The 23,338-nt window shown below is 41.3% G+C and overlaps 1 protein-coding gene across 1 annotated transcript; it reads right to left on the bottom strand.

The window, feature by feature from the left end:
* Nucleotides 1-7,437: 7,437 nt before the first annotated feature.
* Nucleotides 7,438-8,247, bottom strand: LOC141455164 (uncharacterized). Its single transcript, XM_074130024.1, has one exon. The coding sequence runs from the start codon at nt 8,245-8,247 to the stop codon at nt 7,438-7,440; it is 810 nt and encodes a 269-aa protein (XP_073986125.1).
* Between the last annotated feature and the right edge of the window lie 15,091 nt (nt 8,248-23,338).

Raw genomic sequence — 23,338 nt, 5'->3', positions numbered from 1 at the left:
AGGACCTCACTGTCCGGACCAGAACCAAAAATCGATCACTTAACCCCTGTATTTTGAAGAAAGAAGGAAGTGCAGCACACGAGTCGTCTTAGTCACCAGCTACGAAGGCAAGGCGAATCACCAGCGCTGCCACAGTGTGAGATACGAGCGAGGACCAGGCCAATTGGTACCGGGGTTTATCGGGGTGCTGGCCACACTGCCGGGGCTCCCAAAGCCGGTTGACTGGTATTAGCGAACGGCCCTTTTCAGGGCCTCTCACATCCCTTTGGCTGTGGCCTTGCGCTGGGATCAAGCCATTCTCGGAGCGGCGCAGTAACTTCAACCAACAGTGTGAACGGTCCTTTTCAGGGCCACCCAACTGTACGGCTTCCCCGCTGGGGAGCGCCATAGGCGAGTCAAGCGCCGACATATTTTTGTGAACGGTCCTTTTCAGGGCCATCCAGTCACTTGTACCTGCGAGCGGTGAGAAGAAGAGCTTGTATACTGGACTTCATCCCTTGGCCGCTTTAGTATACAATAATTGGTGACCCCGACGTGATGACTGAAGCGAGGGACGCACCGCTCGAGCCTGCACCGGACACAGAGGCTGTAAGCCTCGTGAAGTTACCCCAGTTCTGGGAGGAAAATCCAGCATTATGGTTTCTACAAATCGAAGCTCTATTTGGGGCCTACAAGATCAAGAGCGAGGCTGGACGATTTCAAGCCCTGGTTGGTCAGCTACCATATCAGGTGCTTACACAAATAGCCGGCTCAGTGCAGTCACCTGGTCCAGTGCCTTACACGTCAACGAAGGAAAAACTGATCGCTATCTACAGTCAAAGCCAGGAGAGAAGGATATTAAGGCTTCTGGAACAAACACAGCTTGGCGACATGACTCCTTCACAGCTGTTGCGACAAATGCAAAACCAAGCGGGTACAGTGATGTCGGACGGCGTCTTACGTACCGTTTGGCTGCGAGCACTACCGCAGAGAGTGAGAGGGATTCTAGCCGCTATTGAACAGGACGACCTAGACAAGTTGGCCACTGTGGCAGACAAGGTAATGGAGGTAGACTCCAATACCTCAGTTCACGCTGTGAGGGATACCGACGGCGACAGACTGGCTCGACTGAAGAAGCAACTGCAAGATTTGCACGAGCAATTTTCTTCATTGGCCACTACCATTCAGCGCAGCAACCGTGGAAGAAGTAGGTCCCGGAACCGTGACGAAGGAGCTCCCAAGGATGGGTATTGCTACTACCACCACAAGTTCGGGGAGAAGGCCACAAAGTGCAAGAAACCTTGCAAATGGGGGACCACCAGCCAGCCGTCAACAAATGGGACGCGGTAGACGGGAAGGCGGAACCCGCTACCGCTAATAAATTCCGCCGTCTCTTCGTAACTGACATAAAAACAGGGACAAGATACCTGGTGGACACTGGCGCGGCGATATCCATCATACCCAACTGTAACAAGGCCAGGGAACGAGACTCAGAATTCAGCCTGTATGCGGCTAACGGCACTCCAATCCCAACTTATGGAGAGCAAAGGAAGAGCTTGGATCTTGGCTTACGCCGACTGTTCGTGTGGGATTTCATCGTGGCCAACGTCACGCAGCACATACTTGGGGCAGACTTTCTCGCCGGAAGCAATCTGGTGGTTGATTTGGCCCAGCGCTGTCTAATAGACCGGACCACAGGACTCGCAACTATAGGGTCCATTGAAGTCGTGGAGCTACTAGAGCTATCTACTGTACCACCGCACGTACCATTTAGGGAGTTGCTGCTACAGTTCCCTACCTTAACGAAGGTTGGCTCACGTAAGCTACGACAAAACAACGGGATATTTCATCACATTGAAACTACAGGGCCTCCCGTATGCAGCAGGCCGCGCAGATTGCCGCCAGGCAAGTATCAAGCTGTCAAGGAGGAGTTCCAGCAAATGATGAACGACGGTATCTGTCGGCCATCCAAGAGCCCATGGGCCAGCCCACTGCATGTGGTTGAGAAGAAGGATGGAACATTGCGACCTTGCGGTGACTACCGCCTGCTGAATAGCAAGACCGTGCCAGACCGATACAATGTGCCTAACTTGCACGACTTCACGATTCAGTTATACGGCACTAAGCTTTACTCGGCTCTGGATATAAACAAGGCGTACCATCATATACCAGTGGCGGAAGAAGACATTCCGAAGACGGCTATAATCACACCGTTTGGCCTATTCGAGTTCGTCAAGATGACGTTCGGTCTAAGAAACGCAGCCCAGACCTTTCAGCGATACATGGACCACCTTTTTAGGGATCTACCATTCGTGTTCGTCTACGTAGACGATATACTCATTGCGTCCAAGAACGAGCGAGAACACGAGGCGCACCTAAAAGTGGTGTTCCAGCGGCTGAGTGAGCGAGGGCTGACGCTAAGGACTGATAAATGTGTACTGGGACAACCGACAGTCAGCTTCTTGGGGTATACCGTGTCACCAGAAGGGATCTGCCCACTCCAGGAGAAGGTGAAAGCTATTCGGGAACTACCAAAGCCAGCCACCATCTATGATCTAAGGAGATTTCTTGGGATGGTAAACTTCTACAGGAAGTGCCTTCCCAACGCAGCCACCACCCAGAGAGAGCTCAACAAATATCTCCACCACGCTAAACGCAGGGATAAGACGCTTATAGTGTGGTCGAGGGAAGCAGAAGCGGCTTACGAGAAGACCAAGGAGGACCTTGCGAATGCAACATGCATAGCACATCCTTCACCGGACTCTCAGCTATCAGTAGCTTGTGACGCCAGCAACATCGGCATGGGAGCAGTGCTACAGCAACAGGAAGAGGACACACTACAGCCGCTAGGTTTCTTCTCTAAAGCGTTCAACAAGGCGCAACAAAACTACAGCACCTACGACCGAGAGCTTCTGGCAGTGTATGAGGCAATACGCTACTTCAGACCCATGATTGAGGGCAGGCATATCCTAATATACACCGACCACAAGCCACTAACCTACGCAATGCTACAGAGCAATAAGACCTTGTGTCCCAGGAGATTACGGCACTTGAACTACATCTCTCAATTCTCCACGGATATACGCTACCAGCGGGGAGAGGACAACACCGTGGCTGATGCTTTATCGAGGATTGCGGAGGTAACTGTACTGAACAACTTTCAGAATCTAGCTGAAGCTCAGAAACGGGACGAGGAAATCGATACCCAAGAGAAAAGGGAGACTCTTCGCCTCCAGCTAGTTCCGGTACCTGGTGCAGAGTACAGTCTTTTCTGCGAGACCACAAAGGGAACACCCAGGCCATACGTACCAGGTGAATTAAGGAAGCCAATCTACGAGCATCTGCACAACCTTAGCCATCCAGGGATCAGAGCATCTAGGAAGCTGGTAACCGCTAGATTCTTCTGGCCAAACATGGAAAGGGACGTAGCCCATTGGGCAAAACACTGCGTACCCTGTCAACGGGCCAAGGTCAACCGACACACCTCGACATCGTTTGGGACGTTCATGCCGCCCAAGAAATTTGAACACGTTCACCTAGACTTAGTCGGACCACTCCCACCATCAGACGGGAAAGAATATCTCCTGACAATGGTCGACCGAGGGACCGGGTGGCCGGAAGCGATACCTCTGACTAGCATCACCGCTACCGCTGTGGCAGAGGCCTTCTATCGCCACTGGATAGCTCGATATGGAGTACCAGTCCCCCTAACAACTGATAGAGGAAGGCAATTCGAGTCGACGCTGTTCAACCAGCTAGCGCAACTTCTAGGGATCACGCATCTCAGAACAACGGCTTACCATCCACAAAGCAATGGAATGGTAGAAAGATGGCACCGTTCCCTGAAGAGCGCACTTCGGACGAGGCTAGAAGAGGCCAGCAAATGGACAAAGACCTTGCCTACGGTCCTGCTAGGACTAAGGTCGGCTTTAAGGAGAACCACCGGGGTAAGCGCAGCAGAGGCAGTGTTGGGACAGCCACTACGTTTGCCCTTTTCTTATCTTTCATTTTGAAAAATCTACAATTTATACTTTTATAATTAATATTTTTAGAACATTGTATATTTTATAATTATTAATATTAGTCATACTTTTACTTATTTAGGAACCCTATTCTGTTTATTGCTGTTTATTGTATACTAATGCGGCCGAGGGATGAAGTCCAGTATACAAGCTCTTCTTCTCACCGCTCGCAGGTAGAAGTGACTGGATGGCCCTGAAAAGGACCGTTCACAAAAAATATGTCGGCGCTTGACTCGCCTATGGCGCTCCCCAGCGGGGAAGCCGTACAGTTGGGTGGCCCTGAAAAGGACCGTTCACACTGTTGGTTGAAGTTACTGCGCCGCTCCGAGAATGGCTTGATCCCAGCGCAAGGCCACAGCCAAAGGGATGTGAGAGGCCCTGAAAAGGGCCGTTCGCTAATACCAGTCAACCGGCTTTGGGAGCCCCGGCAGTGTGGCCAGCACCCCGATAAACCCCGGTACCAATTGGCCTGGTCCTCGCTCGTATCTCACACTGTGGCAGCGCTGGTGATTCGCTTGCCTTCGTAGCTGGTAAACCAAGGCGTCTCGTGTGCGGCACTTCCTTCTTTCTTCTTTCTTCAAAATACAGGGGTTAAGTGATCGATTTTTTGTTCTGGTCCGGACAGTGAAGTCCTTTGGCCGGTACAGAGATCCAGGTTGAGAGTAAGGCCCAGTCAGCAATCTTCCAGCTAAGGTAGCTATTTTGGATGTTTTCCCGTTGAAAAATTATCTTGGACTGATGCAGACACGGCCGATTCTGCCCTTTTTATAGCGAAGTCGACCGTGCCGCGCCCTGGCGTCGCGACTGCGTCGCTATCTCTGTACCGTCCAAAGAACCACACTGCCATTCCAGAGTCTTGAGAAAGACTTTTTAAAATGGGCTATTTGCCTCTTTTCCTTTTTTATGTAGCTGTTCAATTATGCAGCAAAGTGAAGTTGGGGTTCCAACATGCCTCCGCCCTAATTGAAGAGGTACGTTGCAAATCGCAATGGCCGCCTGATGGTCCTCGATGGTCTAGTTGACCGATGCTCGCTTCCTTCATCGTTGGCGGTGGAAGGCTCCGGAGGTTTTGGTGCATCCCGTTGGCTCTCCTCCAGTAGGTAGGCTGGCTTGAGGCGGTCCAACGAAACTCGGTTTTCCCTGCCGGGTAGTTGCACTGTAGCCGTTTTGTCATCCCGACTCCGCACTAGGTACGGTCCTGAATAAGGTGGTGTCAGTGACCGCTTGTGAACCTCTTCTCGTAAGAATACATGTGTGCACTTTTCCAGGTCCGGGCTGACAAAACATTTCGTTTGCGTTGGACTGATGGTTCGTGCCCATTCCTGCCGTAACAGTTGTAAACTGGCGTCTGTGGGTTCTTGAGTTCGAGGAGGCATGAATATTTCTCCGGGCAAACGTAGTGGCTGTCCCAACACTGCCTCTGCTGCGCTTACCCCGGTGGTTCTCCTTAAAGCCGCCCTTAGTCCTAGCAGGACCGTAGGCAAGGTCTTTGTCCATTTGCTGGCCTCTTCTAGCCTCGTCCGAAGTGCGCTCTTCAGGGAACGGTGCCATCTTTCTACCATTCCATTGCTTTGTGGATGGTAAGCCGTTGTTCTGAGATGCGTGATCCCTAGAAGTTGCGCTAGCTGGTTGAACAGCGTCGACTCGAATTGCCTTCCTCTATCAGTTGTTAGGCGGACTGGTACTCCATATCGAGCTATCCAGTGGCGGTAGAAGGCCTCTGCCACAGCGGTAGCGGTGATGCTAGTCAGAGGTATCGCTTCCGGCCACCCGGTCGCTCGGTCGACCATTGTCAGCAGATATTCTTTCCCGTCTGATGGTGGGAGTGGTCCAACTAAGTCTAGGTGAACGTGTTCAAATTTCTTGGACGGCATGAAGGTCCCAAACGATGTCGAGGTGTGTCGGTTGACCTTGGCCCGTTGACAGGGTACGCAGTGTTTTGCCCAATATGCTACGTCCTTTTCCATGTTTGGCCAGAAGAATCTATCGGTCACCAGCTTCCTTGATGCTCTGATCCCTGGATGGCTAAGGCTGTGCAGATTCTCGTAGATTGGCTTCCTTAATTCCCCTGGTACGTATGGCCTGGGTGTTCCCTTTGTGGTCTCGCAGAAAAGACTGTACTCTGCACCAGGTACCGGAACTAGCTGGAGGCGAAGAGTCTCCCTTTTCTCTTGGGTATCGATTTCCTCGTCCCGTTTCTGAGCTTCAGCTAGATTCTGAAAGTGGTTCAGTACAGTTACCTCCGCAATCCTCGATAAAGCATCAGCCACGGTGTTGTCCTCTCCCCGCTGGTAGCGTATATCCGTGGAGAATTGAGAGATGTAGTTCAAGTGCCGTAATCTCCTGGGACACAAGGTCTTATTGCTCTGTAGCATTGCGTAGGTTAGTGGCTTGTGGTCGGTGTATATTAGGATATGCCTGCCCTCAATCATGGGTCTGAAGTAGCGTATTGCCTCATACACTGCCAGAAGCTCTCGGTCGTAGGTGCTGTAGTTTTGTTGCGCCTTGTTGAACGCTTTAGAGAAGAAACCTAGCGGCTGTAGTGTGCCCTCTTCCTGTTGCTGTAGCACTGCTCCCATGCCGATGTTGCTGGCGTCACAAGCTACTGATAGCTGAGAGTCCGGTGAAGGATGTGCTATGCAGGTTGCATTCGCAAGGTCCTCCTTGGTCTTCTCGTAAGCCGCTTCTGCTTCCCTCGACCACACTATAAGCGTTTTATCCCTGCGTTTAGCGTGGTGGAGATATTTGTTGAGCTCTCTCTGGGTGGTGGCTGCGTTGGGAAGGCACTTCCTGTAGAAGTTTACCATCCCAAGAAATCTCCTTAGATCATAGATGGTGGCTGGCTTTGGTAGTTCCCGAATAGCTTTCACCTTCTCCTGGAGTGGGCAGATCCCTTCTGGTGACACGGTGTACCCCAAGAAGCTGACTGTCGGTTGTCCCAGTACACATTTATCACTCCTTAGCGTCAGCCCTCGCTCACTCAGCCGCTGGAACACCACTTTTAGGTGCGCCTCGTGTTCTCGCTCGTTCTTGGACGCCATGAGTATATCGTCTACGTAGACGAACACGAATGGTAGGTCCCTAAAAAGGTGGTCCATGCATCGTTGAAACGTCTGGGCTGCGTTTCTTAGACCGAACGTCATCTTGACGAACTCGAATAGGCCAAACGGTGTGATTATAGCCGTCTTCGGAATGTCTTCTTCCGCCACTGGTATATGATGGTACGCCTTGTTTATATCCAGAGCCGAGTAAATCTTAGTGCCGTATAACTGAATCGTGAAGTCGTGCAAGTTAGGCACATTGTATCGGTCTGGCACGGTCTTGCTATTCAGCAGGCGGTAGTCACCGCAAGGTCGCAATGTTCCGTCCTTCTTCACCACCACATGCAGTGGGCTGGCCCATGGGCTCTTGGATGGCCGACAGATACCGTCGTTCATCATTTGCTGGAACTCCTCCTTGACAGCTTGATACTTGCCTGGCGGCAATCTGCGCGGCCTGCTGCATACGGGAGGCCCTGTAGTTTCAATGTGATGAAATATCCCGTTGTTTTGTCGTAGCCATCCTTGGGAGCTCCTTGGTCACGGTTCCGGGTCCTACTTCTTCCACGGTTGCTGCGCTGAATGGTAGTGGCCAATGAAGAAAATTGCTCGTGCAAATCTTGCAGTTGCTTCTCCAGTCGAGCCAGTCTGTCGCCGTCGGTATCCCTCACAGCGTGAACAGAGGTATTGGAGTCTACCTCCATTACCTTGTCTGCCACAGTGGCCAACTTGTCTAGGTCGTCCGGTTCAATAGCGGCTAGAATCCCTCTCACTCTCTGCGGTAGTGCTCGCAGCCAAACGGTACGTAAGACGCCGTCCGACATCACTGTACCTGCTTGGTTTTGCATTTGTCGCAACAGCTGTGAAGGAGTCATGTCGCCAAGCTGTGTTTGTTCCAGAAGCCTTAGTATCCTTCTCTCCTGGCTTTGACTGTAGATAGCGATCAGTTTTTCCTTCGTTGACGTGTAAGGCACTGGACCAGGTGACTGCACTGAGCCGGCTATTTGTGTAAGCACCTGATATGGTAGCTGACCAACCAGGGCTTGAAATCGTCCAGCCTCGCTCTTGATCTTGTAGGCCCCAAATAGAGCTTCGATTTGTAGAAACCATAATGCTGGATTTTCCTCCCAGAACTGGGGTAACTTCACGAGGCTTACAGCCTCTGTGTCCGGTGCAGGCTCGAGCGGTGCGTCCCTCGCTTCAGTCATCACGTCGGGGTCACCAATTGTTGTATACTAATGCGGCCGAGGGATGAAGTCCAGTATACAAGCTCTTCTTCTCACCGCTCGCAGGTACAAGTGACTAGATGGCCCTGAAAAGGACCGTTCACAAAAAATATGTCGGCGCTTGACTCGCCTATGGCGCTCCCCAGCGGGGAAGCCGTACAGTTGGGTGGCCCTGAAAAGGACCGTTCACACTGTTGGTTGAAGTTACTGCGCCGCTCCGAGAATGGCTTGATCCCAGCGCAAGGCCACAGCCAAAGGGATGTGAGAGGCCCTGAAAAGGGCCGTTCGCTAATACCAGTCAACCGGCTTTGGGAGCCCCGGCAGTGTGGCCAGCACCCCGATAAACCCCGGTACCAATTGGCCTGGTCCTCGCTCGTATCTCACACTGTGGCAGCGCTGGTGATTCGCTTGCCTTCGTAGCTGGTAAACCAAGGCGTCTCGTGTGCGGCACTTCCTTCTTTCTTCTTTCTTCAAAATACAGGGGTTAAGCGATCGATTTTTTGTTCTGGTCCGGACAGTGAGGTCCTTTGGCCGGTACAGAGATCCAGGTTGAGAGTAAGGCCCAGTCAGCAATCTTCCAGCTAGGGTAGCTATTTTGGATGTTTTCCCGTTGAAAAATTATCTTGGACTGATGCAGACACGGCCGATTCTGCCCTTTTTATAGCGAAGTCGACCGTGCCGCGCCCTGGCGTCGCGACTGCGTCGCTATCTCTGTACCGTCCAAAGAACCACACTGCCATTCCAGAGTCTTGAGAAAGACTTTTTAAAATGGGCTATTTGCCTCTTTTCCTTTTTTATTTTTCTTTAATAAACAATTCTATATACATATAAAAATTATTTTTTCCCTATTTACAAAAATTATGTAGCTGTTCAATTATGCAGCAAAGTGAAGTTGGGGTTCCAACACTAACAAAATGTTTTTTATTTTAACGTACAATGTATACATTTGGACAAATTTAGCAATAAAAGTATACATTGTAAAATAAATATTTGAAAAATTTAAATTACAGAAAATATATATAATACATTGTAAAAGTAAACTTTTAAACACTCGATTAAAAGAGATTATTATTATTTTTTTTAAAAAAGAAGTATACATTGTAAACTAACAAGAAAGTTATTTATTCAAACGTACAATGTATACCATTAGAATGTATACTTTTAGACAAATTTAGCAATAAAAGTATACATTGTAAAATAAATTTTTAAAAAACCTAAATTACACAATATATTTAATAAAAGTATACGAGGTGTGTTCAAAAAGTAACCGGAATTTTCGTTTTTTGAAAAAAATATTTATTTATTCATCTACATTAATATTGTCGCCTTCAAAGTAGTCCCCTTCGCATACAATACACTTGTGCCAGCGCTTTTTCCAATCCTCGAAACACTTCTGAAACTCGATCTTTGTGATAGCTTTCAGCTCTTTCAGCGATTCGCTTTTAATGTCATCTATGCTAGTTAAACGACGGCCTTTTAATGTTCTCTTTATGTTTGGAAATAGAAAAAAGTCACATGGAGCCATGTCTGGCGAATATGGAGGCTGGGGCATCGTTAAAGTTTTGTTTTTGGCCAAAAATTCACGAACAAGCAATGAAGTGTGAGCAGGTGCATTATCGTGGTGCAAAATCCATGAATTGTTTTGCCACAAATCCGGGCGTTTTTTTCGGATTGCTTCACGCAAACGGCGTTGAACTTGTAGGTAGTACTCCTTATTGATTGTTTGACCTTGTGGCAAGAATTCATGATGCACTATGCCATTAAAATCGAAGAACACAGTGAGCATAACCTTCACATTCGACCGCACTTGTCGAGCCTTTTTCGGTCTTGGCGATCCAGAATGCCTCCACTGGGACGATTGAGCCTTAGTTTCGACATCATATCCGTAAACCCATGTTTCGTCACCTGTTATAACACGTTTCAGTAGATCCGCATCGTTGTCGACTTCATTGAGTGACTCTTGAGCAACTTCCATTCTCCGCTGTTTTTGTTCGAAATTCAACAATTTTGGAACAAATTTTGCTGCCACACGTTTCATACCCAAAACATCCGAAAAAATTTCATGGCATGAGCCAATTGATATGGCAACATCATCAGCGACTTCTCTGATTGTGATTCGGCGATCGTTCATAACCATTTCTTTCACTTTTTTCACGTTTTCATCGGTTGTTGATGTGCTTGGACGTCCAGGTCGTTCGTCATCTTCAACGTTTTCGCGGCCATCTTGGAAACGCTTATACCACTCGTAAATCCTTGTTTTACTCATAGCAGACTCACCATATGCCTTTATTAACATTTCACACACTTTATTTCATTTTTTACGCAAAATTTAATACAAATTCTTTGATCCATTTTTTTTAACAAACAAAAATCGCCAAGCTCGAAAAACACGTCTAACCTTAACGGCTGCCACTTAAGAAGTAAACAATGAATATTACTGAAAATTTTATCGTACTTCAGGGGCATGTGTAAAAAAAAAAAATTTACAATCAGACTCTCCAAACCCGCGAAATTTAAAAATTCCCGTTACTTTTTGAACACACCTCGTACATTGTAAACTAACAAAATGTTTTTTATTTCAAAGTACAATGTATACATTTGGACAAATTTAGCAATAAAAGTATACAATGTAAAATAAATTTTTAAAAAATTTAAATTACACAAAATATATATAATACATTGTAAAAGTAAACTTTTAAACACTCGATTAAAAGTGATTATTATTATTATTTTTTTTTTTAAAAAAGTATACATTGTAAACTAGCAAGAAAGTTATAAGTATACATTGTAAACTAACAAAATGTTTTTTATTTTAACGTACAATGTATACATTTAGACAAATTTAGCAATAAAAGTATACATTGTAAAATAAATTTTTAAAAACCTAAATTATACTATATTTAATAAAAGTATACATTGTAAACTAACAAAATGTTTTTATTTTAACGTACAATGTATACATTTGGACAAATTTAGCAATAAAAGTATACATTGTAAAATAAATTTTTAAAAAACCTAAATTACACAATATATTTAATAAAAGTATACATTGTAAACTAACAAAATGTTTTTTATATTAACGTACAATGTATACATTTAGACAAATTTAGCAATAAAAGTATACATTGTAAAATAAATTTTTAAAAAATATAAATTACACAAAATTAAAACTGTCCGGTAGGACAGTTGTATAAGGGTTGATCGTCAAAAACTGCACGAAATAGCGTAACGTTAAAAAACACCCAACTTTGACAATTTTTTTCTCTTTTTCTATAAAAGATAAAATTCCCAAATTTTCTTTAAAATGTAACCTTAACTATTGGCGATTGCGAAACTTTAAACGGCCCTAGCTGTATAGTGCCAGCAAGAATATTCTGACGCTTTCTACTAAACATGGTGACTGAGCTCTTATTTCCAGAAATGCGAAAACCCAAGTGGTTGCACCATGCATTGAGATCATGCAAGGCCTGTCCCATTATTTCTACCAAATTTTCTTCGGATTTTCCTCCAGTGTATACAGTGAAATCATCAGCAAACTGGACTATCCTGATTTCCGGAACGAGCCAGTCTCTCAAATCAGATGTATATATATTAAATAGCAAAGGGCTAAGCACGGCACCTTGGGGGAGACCAATGCCTGTTGTTCTGGGACCCGTTACCAAAACTCCCCTTCTAATAATTAATTGTCTTTGTTGTAACATATTAATTATATTTACTATTACCCTGCCAGGTACTTGCATTACCAACATTTTATCCTTTAGTATTGCGATATTTACGTTATCATATGCTTTATGAATATCTACGAAAGCCGCTAATAAGGGTTTGTTTTCCGTTCTATTTAAGTGCACTTCATTAACAAACGCTGCCAAACAATCTAATGTGCCACGGTGCCTTCTAAAACCCAGCTGATGTGGGGCCAGCTTATTATATTCCTCCACCCACCAATCCAACCTATGCTTTATCATCCGTTCATACGTTTTGCACACACAGGACGATAAAGCAATTGGCCGATACGACTGGTACGAGTTGGGATCTTTACCAGGCTTTAAGAGAGGAAATATTAAATGGGTTCTCCAACTTTCAATCATAGTTCCCCCAACCCACATTTCGTTCATAATTCTAAGAAGCGATAAAAGGGCCGGAAATGGAAGGTTTTGTAGCATTTGATAGTGAATACCGTCTTGGCCGGGCGATGTACTACCTCCTTTTTTTAGAGCATACTTCAATTCCCACAATTGGAATGGCAGATTCAAGTCCTCATCACCAATTGGGATATTTGATAGGTCGATAAACTGGCTAGCATAGTCCGGAGTCAGAGATTTATGGAATTCTTCAACCCAATGGCCATCATCAGTGACTTCTACTTGGGGAGAGTAACCTTTTTTTAGACTTCGAATTCGCTTCCAAATGACGTTAGAGGGAGTTTGTCTATCTAAACTATTGCAAAATTCGTACCACATTATTCGTTTTTTTTCTTTGTACGTCCGACGACTGATTGCTAGTTTTCTGTTTAAATTGACGTAATTTTCCAAGGTGGATGCTCTCTTATAGCTTTCGTAGGCTATTATTGACTCTTGCTTGACTCTATTGCAATCATCATCCCACCATGGCTTGATTGCTCGATTTGGGTTTAAATAAAGCCATTGTGGGAATCTAGGAATGGATCCTAAGGCCGCTGATCTTATTTCTTGAGTCAAATAATCATAAGTGCAGCTGGTGGATTCCGATGTACTGAATTTTAAATCCAGTACCATCCGATACTTTTCCCAATCCGCCTTACTGAGATTCCAACCTCCTGCCTTAGGGTGCCTAATGCGTGCACCAGAGGTTGCCTGCCGCCCATTAAATGACTTCACCAGAATTCCCAGGTGATCCGAACCCAAGGGCTCTTGTATTACTTCCCAACTGAGCTCAGACATCAGATCTGGAGAACATAAAGTTATGTCCACAGGTTGAGCTCGAGCCCCCGGTCGGGGAATCATAGTGGGTGACCCATCATTTAATGTACACAGATTGTACGAATCTATTAACTCTGCTAGAGCTCGTCCTTCTAGGTTTTCCCGATGTCCCCCCCACATTGGATGAAGCGCATTAAAGTCTCCACCAAGAATAAGAGGACCCGAAACCTGATTTAGTACATTACTCCATTCCTCTACTGAGGCTTTATGCCCAGGACGGCAGTAAGTGCCAAGGACCGTAATACTGACGCTCCTAAATAGGATTTTAGCCCCACATATCTGAACTCTGCCCCTTAATGGATTATTCAGCACTATTGGGTCGAAAGGCAATTTTTTACTGATAAATATGGCACTTCCACCATATCCATCCTCACGATCGTCTCTGACAACGTGATATCTTCGCAACTCTAATTTTAGGTTATACTTAAACCATGTTTCACTTAAGATGGCCACATCGACGCACCTCTCGCGCAGCAGGACATCAAGACTGTCCCTATTGGCTAAGTACGATCTTATATTTATTTGTAAAATTTTCATTAGGATTGAGAATGTTTTTGTGTGATTATCTTAGATTTACAGCCTAAAGGCACTTTTGGAATATCCTTCATATGTTCAAGGTTATATGCTTTTGTTTTACTATTCTCATTTCTCTCCGAACTAGACCGCAGACTACTCCTTCGTTCTTTGGTGAGCATTCTCGCGTTACCCGCAGAATGCGCTCCTTTTGAAGGAGTAGCACTCTCAGTTTTTTCCCCTTTATAGAATTGGGATACAAGTAGTGCTAGGGATTTGGTAGTTTCACCAATATCTCCCTTACTCAGTGAATCGATCACTCCAATGATTACATCCACCACTGGGTGATCTACTGCGGCAAAAGTTTTTCGGATATCCTTGATACTGATTTTATCCTTGTCTTTTTTTTGGCTGACTTCTTCGATTTCCACAATAGGCCCATCAGGAACATCCCGATGTTCGCCCAAAATCGGCGTTTTCTTCTCTGACCGCCTCTTTTGTTTTCGTGGCCGTTGTTGTTTTATGGGGTGGAGTAAGGGATCTGGAAGGGGGGGAAATTCTTCCTCCGACAAGCACTCGAATCTGTTCCTTTTGGCTACCTCTACGAAGGTGGTACCTCCTAGATATGTAGTACCATATGTAACTTTTTCTTTAATCAATTTGTTTTCTTCTTTATATTTTGGACACGCCGCATCCGTAGCCAAATGATTACCTCGGCAGTGAATGCATTCCGTTTTGTTTATTTCACATTGTTCGATGCTATGAGCACCAGAACATTTACTGCACCTCGGTTGCCCTTTGCATTGTGAGCTGGAGTGCCCGTATCGAAGACAGTTGACGCACGGTCTTCTATTTGGTACATATGGTTCCACTTTAAACCTGGCACCATACATTGAAACGTATCTCGGTAAGCTCTGACTATCAAACGTCAGAAAGCAGGTCTCGAGTGGCCTGTTTTCTACCCTTCTGAATATTCTTTTTACATTAACTACTCGTATTTGACTTTGAATATTCTCCAAAATCTCTTGTTCAGATATTGAAGACTCCATCCCTTTTATGACACCTTTTGAAAAAATAAGGTGGTCCGGAATGTAGGCTTTCAATTTTTTTTTTAAAAAACAATTATTATTTGTCAAATAATTTGCTGCCTCGGGGGTACTTGTTTCAATTTTCATTCTATTCTTCCCAACTGACCTTATATCCAGGATATCATGGGAATGTTTATTATCCTCGGTGTAAATCCATTTGCCAAAAGTAACCCGATGGATACTTCCCAGGTTACCCTCATTTCCCTCAACAAAGATGAAGTAGGGACCTTTATCATTTGGCTTGAATTTATTTCCAGCCGGTAATTGTAATGTTTCTATGGCAACATGACCACTATTTTTCGTCATGTCGTCATTTTTACCCAATTTGGGAGCCCGAATTAGGTCCAAGGGGGTTCCCTCCCGAACCAGCGACCTTTTATTTGATTTGCCTGCATTAGGAATTACGCTAATGTTTTCTGTAGGCGAACTATTGGAGTTATTGCTACTGTCAGTATTACTATTATTAGTAGTATACTTATCCGCTTGGATGTAGGGTATCGGTGGTGGTCCTCTGTCATGTGGCAGCCCATCGCTACTCTCCTCCATTTTAGTTTTGCTGTTGGGTTTAGTCCTTTGTTATTGTAAAAATTTCAAGTGTAAAAAAACTCTTTTTTTGAGCGGAAAAACGAGAATTTTTTTTTAAAACAGCTCCTTAACCCCACAAAGTTCCTTATTCTAAATAATTTTAAAGTTAAAATTCTTTTCGTCCAACAAAAAACTACAAACTTTGTGGAGCTAAAAAGTGAAATTGTTGTCCCAAACCCTCCTTTATGACTGTAATTTTTTGCAACAACCCAGATTTAGTAGATTTTGAGAAAAATGTTGCCGAAAATGAGCAAAAACAGCTTTTTCAGAAAATGTTCTTGTTCTTGTTCTTCTTGTTCTTCTTGTTGTTGTTGTTACCTTTTTTGTAAACAACGTAGCGCTTAAACGCGCCGACCGATTTTTGAGAATGAGGAGTCATACGATTCGGAATTTTATGTAGATGTGCCTTTTGGGGTCTCGACGCTATACGTCAGATGGGGGAGGAGTTAGCCCCATATAAGTGAGGCCCCTTCTCAAAATTATTATTACTAATAACACTGTAAATGTTAACCCGATTTTGATAAAATTTGGCAGGATGAAAGGTTTAGGGCTCTCCTACGTAACATTTAAACGACGTTCTGCTCTTACCCTTATTAGGGGGACGTATGGCAATCGTTTCAAATGATCGACGCATGAACTAATTTTCATGAATAAAGCGTCATTCGAATCCTATATCTTGTACAGATTTGCATTATAGAAGTCTCGACGTTGTGCCACTTCAGGAGGGGAGGAAGGGGTAGAAAGGGAATACTATTTTTACTAATATTTCTTTAACGCTTAGTCCGATTTTGATAAAATTAAACACGAAGAAATGGTTAAAGCTTCCCTACTTGACTTTAAAGCGCCATCATGCTCTTACACCCAATAAGAGGAAGCGCTGCAATCGTTAAAATTATTGACGAGTGAACCGATCAATTTACATGAATGAATTGACATTACAAATCGAAATTTTATGTGGATATATGTTAGCTTTTGTGGATCTTAATGTTCAATATTCATCAATTAATCAATATTCAATATTCATCAATTAATAAATATTCAATATTCATCAATTAATCAATATTCAATATTCATCAATTAATCAATATTCAATATTCATCAATTAATCAATATTCAATATTCATCAATTAATCAATATTCAATATTCATCAATTAATCAATATTCATCGCCCGATTTTGATTAAATTCGGCAGAAAGAAGGTTTCAACTTTTACTGCATTACTTTCTATTATTTAATACCCCTTCATGGGATGTATTCATCATTCATCATTTCATCCCATAACATTTCTCTCAATATCCATCTTCTTACCACCAACCACTTGTTACCACTCCCCCATAACTCGTAACATGTTTTTATTTTCATTCTACATCTTCCGACTAGTTGTTCACTAATCTTCCATAACTATTCTCAGTCTGCATTTTCTTCCTGCCAACTTGGCAACATTCCCCCCTAACTTTTCTCTAGTCTTTATCTTCTACTCACTGATTTGATAATGCTACAACTACCTTCCACTAACTTGGTATGAAGTATTAAAGTACAATGTATAAAACTATTGCCTATCCCATATGTTGAAAAAACCTGTAAACCAGAATAGCAACTTTACAGAATAGACTTTTAATGGTTTGGAATATTTTGGAAAATGATAAGGAGATAGTCAAGGAGGGGAGTTTGCCTCACCTAAGTTAACCCACTCTAAAATTATCATTATTAACTCTGAAAATCTTAGCCCAAATTTGATAAAATTGGTGAGGGAACAGGGGTTAAATTATATTGAAGTGCCATTCTGATCTTTCTCCACTAAGGGAAAGTATTGCAATCGTTTTAAATTATCGATGGGTGATCTGATTTTCATGAATGAACAATTAAACACAAAAAAATGTTTAAAATTTAAAAAGAAAACATTCGACTTTATTTTTACAACAGGTTTGTTCAAAAATGTTTATTATTATTAAAAATATTATACCAGTGTTTAAAAAAGCACACAGACACACCGTATTATTTATTTTGCATTGTAACCTTCTGTGTCTCTAAACCTTGTTATCTGCTAAGTCAACTAGCGCGCCCCACTGTGAAAACTTCTAAAATTTTAAAAAGAACAACGATATGTCTATACTGATAATATATTTACAACTTAATCCTAACTTAATAAAATATATTTTACCATACTTTATTCTTTTGTCTGAGGTTGTGAACAAAAAAATAGTGTTTTACTTAATAAAGGTTATAGTATTGTGATTCCCCTCTCCTTTATGGTTTGTATACACTGTAAAATAGAAGTAAAGATATAACCTAACCTAAATCAAACGTCTTTTAACAGTTGTTGAAATAAGTGTTAGCAATTTTTGCGATTTTATTATTTATTAAGCAACTTTGTTGAAGACTTCATATTCATACATTCTTCTTAATTTTGTAAGTAGATATTTTGCTATTACTTAGTTTCATATAATTTACTTCAATAATTAGCTGAATATATGTAGAGCTTGTTTTAGTAAGATTGAGTGCACCTTAATTGCTGATGTCTCGTCAAAAAGTGAGCCTAGTTATGATTAATTGTTAAGTTTCAAACAGTTTCTTATTTCGATAAGTTATTATATTACATAGATTGTTTTCGTTGTTTGATCAAAAGAATAAAGTAATTACTTGCTAGATGTAGTTTTCTGATACAAATCCTCTTATTTTATTTATTTTTCTGTCTGTTTTTCGGAATGGATGTCCCCTTTATTGATCAATTCGCAATATTTTTTGTCTGCTTCTGGTGTGGAAAATATTCCAATCGTGTCAAATTTTGACACAAAATAGTACAAGTCGATAATAAACTTTCAACCGAAAGTGTCAACCACTTTATAAAATAGTTTTTCACTTTCACGATTACTAGAGCCCAGTTTACACCTATTTCAATAAATAGGTTTTATTCGAAACATTTTTCGAAGAGCTTTCTTTATCAAATAGGATTACCAGAGTCATAAATTTCCATGTTTGAAGATACTTCCAGTCTTTTCTCAATTCTCTGTCATTGTAAATATTCTTGTTTCAAGTTCAGGTTTTTTATTTTCATAATTTTAATTTCCTTTTGGGGTTTTATTTGGTTTTGTAAGTTGCAATCTGCAACTTAATATTCCATAACTCATATTCAGCTTGGTTAACAAAAATTTTTTTCTTCCATTTCTGTTTGTAGTTATGGTCAACTATTGTTCTGGAGTTCCTTTTTTTTTATTTTTTATTTTTACTAAAATATTTCAAATTACTTTTTGAAGTTCTATTGCAACAAACCAAAATCACTTTTTTTTACGAAGCTAAAAAATAATTTTTTTTTTGTTTTTGTTTTCAGAATCTAAGAAAAATATACGTTAAGTATTTACCTTCTGTATTAATTATTTACTTATATTTATTATATATTTACCAAAATGCCTTCTAAGTACCGAAAAAGAAAGCAAATAATTAAAAATTTAGTAACGGGTATTAGACAGACAATTGACAGCACTGCTGAGCTCGAGAACTACAATTTTATGACTCCCGACGCCACTAAGCAACAACGGTACTACGTTAAAAATCGCGAGGGAATAGTAAGAAAACAGCGACAATATAATTTAAGACAAAAAGAAAAAATCCAAGAGAAACAGGAAGTGTACAATTTAGAACATAAAGAAAATATTAAAGAGAAACAGAAAGAATACAATACAGAACATAAAGAACACATTAAAGAAAAACAGAAAGAATACGATTTATTTCATAGAGAGGAGATAAACAAAAAACAGAGAGAGTACGATTTATCTCATAAAGAGGAGATACAGAAAAAACAGAGAGAGTATAATTTATCTCATAAAGAGGAGATAAACAAAAAACAGAGAGAGTACGATTTATCTCATAAAGAGGAAATAAAGAAAAAACAGGGAGAATATGACATAGCTCATTCAGAACATAAAAGAAAGAAGCAAAGTGTATATAATGTTGTCCATAAAGTTGGCATAGCAAGGAAGCAGAAACAAAAAGACAGAACAAACAGTGAAAAGAAAACTGAAACACAAAGAAAGTACAATGAAAAGAAAAGAAACAAAGTCAGCAGTAGACAAAAACGTTATGATGGAAGAAATCGAGCTGTTATCAACTTAAAAAGAAATATCCGGTACTTTTTGACTCGGCAAAACGTAAATAAGCCCTCGGTGTCATTCGCTAATTTATTGAAAAAACGGATACAGACTCGAAAAAAGATAAATAGGTTTCAAGGTGAATGCGCGTTAATAAACAGATTGTGTGCAAATTTAAAGCTAAATAGTAAAGTTAATAAACATTATATTGTCAAAAATAAAACTAAACGCACAGTGTTTTATTACCTGATAAAACATTCTAATCATTTAGTCGGAATCGCTCGATCATACTTAAGATTTCTAAACAATAAATTAAAAGCCGTTGTTGATGAGGCCGTTAATAAGTTCGAAATCAATAAAATTAAAACCCTAACTCCTAAAAATATCGTGAAAGTATTCGGAGGTAAACAGAAACACACTGCCCATTCTGAACCTTATTTCTTCGAAAGCTCTTATAGCGCGATTCCTCCCGGTCATACATTACTTGCTAATAGCCAGCATGTTTTCGTGAACGCACAAAATTTAAAAAAGTACATTACTAAAGGTAATAATATTGTAGAATGGCCTTGCGGTATCACATGTAAATTTTCTAAACAAATAATGAGCACTACTTTAAATAAATTAGTTGAATTTGTTCACGGCGATATAAATACTGTGTCAATCAAAAAGCTTGCGAACAAATGTCGGTACAGACATCACGAAAAAAAAGGTCACACCATACACTGCGCCTCACACAACAGCATTTTTAAATGCAGTACACTTCTACAACTTCTATCGGAATTATCGGTCCACTACACCGCGTTTAGGAACATTAAAAGACAGATTTACATCATTCGTAATCTATTTTTCAAAATTAATCGTGTAACATCGTGTATAAATAGAGCAAATAATGTCGAATCTATTTTACGGTCCGTTAATGATTTAAAAAAGTTTCTCGGAACACTAAAAATCGATATAAACAAATTTAAGAAATATGTACCTTCTACTAGTTGCGACACCAATGAAATAAATATTCTGCATAAATATAAAAAAAACTTATCTTCCTTAAAACGTACAGTTCTTTCCTTTCCGGAGACTTTTTGCGCGTGTTGCAATATGTTAATTTATGACGAGGATTTAAAAGATTTCATAAATTTTCAGATAAACAATAACAAATCATGGCAATCTATAATTCTTTATATTAATAAAAATTATGATAATATTCACCGACGCAGTCTCAAAATTTGTTTATACTGTGCACGAAAATTGAATCAAAATTGTATTCCCGGACGCGCCGCGTATAACTGTTTAGAAGTAGATCCCGTGCCTGCAGAAGTTGGTAAGTTGAATATTTTCGAAACTATGCTGACTCAATTAGTTAAATCGTTTCAATGTGTAATTCGTCTCCAGCCGAAAAAAGGGAAAATTGCGGTCAGTGAAAAACTTAAAGGGTTAAAGGGTCGCGTCACTTATTTACCCCTCCCTTTGCAGAAAAACGTGGACCTACTTCCGAACGAACTGCCCCAAAATCATGAAGTGGTTGTACTGGTTAATGGCGTACCTACACAAAACCGAGTCATATGGCAAGATTTAGTGAGCGCGAATAAAATTTACAAAGCGATTGCCGCTTTAAAAGAAATTAACCCGTTGTACGCGAACGTAAATCTAAATGTAAAATTGTTACCCAATATTAACGAAAATATTGGTAATAAATGTACTTTTAAGGATATATCCGGGGCTTCCATAAAAAAAAGTAGATAGTGCAACTTTTTACAAAACCGGATTTTATACTTTTCACTCCCTTCATCCGATAAATATGAATGCAGTGGAATCGAGTGAAATTGAATCGTATCAAATGCAGCAAATGAAGGGAGATTACGTGTCGGTTTTTGATAAAAATTTAGATTACCTAACATTTCCTCATCTATTTCCTAAAGGCAGGTTCGGAAAATTTGATGTAAATAGAAATATTCCTCTGTCGGACGCTGAGTACCGTAAAACGCGAATATTGAATAAAGACGGGCGGTTTCGGCGGGATCCTTGTTATTTATTTCACTTGTTAAACGATAGTGAATTTAAATACCTAGGCGGGGCGATTGCTCACTTGCTAAACGTTCGCGCTTACAAACCGTACACGGTGAATGATATTTTGACCAAAGTTTCCGTTAACGATGAATTATTAGAACAACAATTAATCAATCTATTTAGTTCGTTGCGAGGTACTAAAGAATATTGGCAACGTCGACGTCAAGAACTCAATGCCATGACACGCGATTTTGGGGCGCCGACTTTTTTTGTAACATTGTCGTGTGCAGAATATGATCATTCCGAATTATTGCAGTACCTTGTCAAAATTAATAAAGATGTTCCTAACGTGGAGAAAATGTCCGCCGGAGAGTTATGTGCGTTAGATCCGACTAGTGTGTGTAGATATTATCACCGCCTCATCCGTAATATGTTCAAGTTTCTAATAAACGATAAAATAAATCCGGTATTAGGTTTCGTGGAACATTATTTTTGGCGCGTAGAATATCAAGAAAGGGGGGCGCCGCATTACCACATGTTATTGTGGATTCGGGATAGTCCGGAAATTAATAACGATTGCTTTAAAAAGGTTGCCGATTTTATTAATACATATATTTGTGCTCGGTTACCGGATCCTTTAGAGTCACCTGTCTTGCACTCGTTTGTCCGGAAATATCAAATGCATAAATGTAACTCGTACTGTCAACGTAAATATCGCGTTAATCAAAAAATGTATACTAAATGTCGGTTTGGATTTCCGCGTAAAGTTACCGACGAATTGATAATTAATGACATAATTTCCACAATCGCGTCTAGAGTTAAAGGTTTCGGTCCGAAACGTGTTTATGACTTGCCCAGACAGAGAAGTGAGGTACGCATTAACGACTACAACCCTGTCCTTTTATTAGCTTCCGGCGGGTTTAACGTTCACGTGCAATTTGTTAAAGACGGAGATTTGAGATTAGTCATTTACGTAACTAGTTATATATCGAAAAATGAAAAAACGGAATTAGAAGATTTGTGGGCTGATATATGTAAAGAATCGAATAAAAAAGCGTTATGGAGTTTAGGTTTAAAAAAATTAACGCATCGTCAGATCGGGCTATACGAAACAGTGGATCGGTTACTCGGGCATCATTTGTACGGTAAATCGGAAGATATGAGATATATCATCACCACGTTTCGCGAGAATAGAAAACTATGTTTAAAACCGTTTAACCAATTACAAAATATGCCGGCTAATTCAACGGATGTATATTTGAAGTCATGGCTAAACGATTACTATCCGAATCGACCCGACCATCTAGAAAATTTAAACTTATACGACTTCTGTCGTTATTACGATCTTTCCCGCGATCAATTAGAAGCCGATAACCGAATAAAATTAAAAAGTAATGTTGTTTTAAGAAAGCGTGGAAAACCTTACGTAATTCAACATCCGATGTACAAAACGTTAAATACAGAACAAGACCGAAAAAAATATTATCATTCCCTTTTACTTCTTTTTAAACCGTGGCGAAATGAATCGGATATTTTAAAAGGTTTTCGGACGTACCAAGAAGCGTTTGACCATTATTCCGCGGAATTAAAACAGGCCATGACTTATCACGATAAATTAATTATGATTGAAGAAGGAATCAAAGAGCTTCAGAATAAAATTGCGGAATTCAAAGAAGAGAATTTCATTAATTTAGAAGAGGATAATATTATCCGAGAAGTGCAGGATGCAGACGTGGCGATGTTGGAAGTTTGCGCGGCGATGTATACTAGTAATGACGATCGCGATAATAATTTATTTAACTTAAATGAAGATCAAAGCCGGATTTTTAATAAAATAAC

Source organism: Rhodnius prolixus, unplaced genomic scaffold, assembly GCF_049639745.1.
Source record: "Rhodnius prolixus isolate KJV_2025 unplaced genomic scaffold, Rpr scaffold_27, whole genome shotgun sequence".
In the NCBI taxonomy this organism is placed as follows: Eukaryota; Metazoa; Arthropoda; class Insecta; order Hemiptera; family Reduviidae; genus Rhodnius; species Rhodnius prolixus.
This window is presented reverse-complemented; position numbering and strand designations above follow the sequence as displayed.

Coding starts and splice junctions, on each gene's coding strand:
- LOC141455164 (XM_074130024.1), bottom strand. CDS start 8,247: ATGACTGAAGCGAGGGACGCACCGCTCGAGCCTGCACCGGACACAGAG.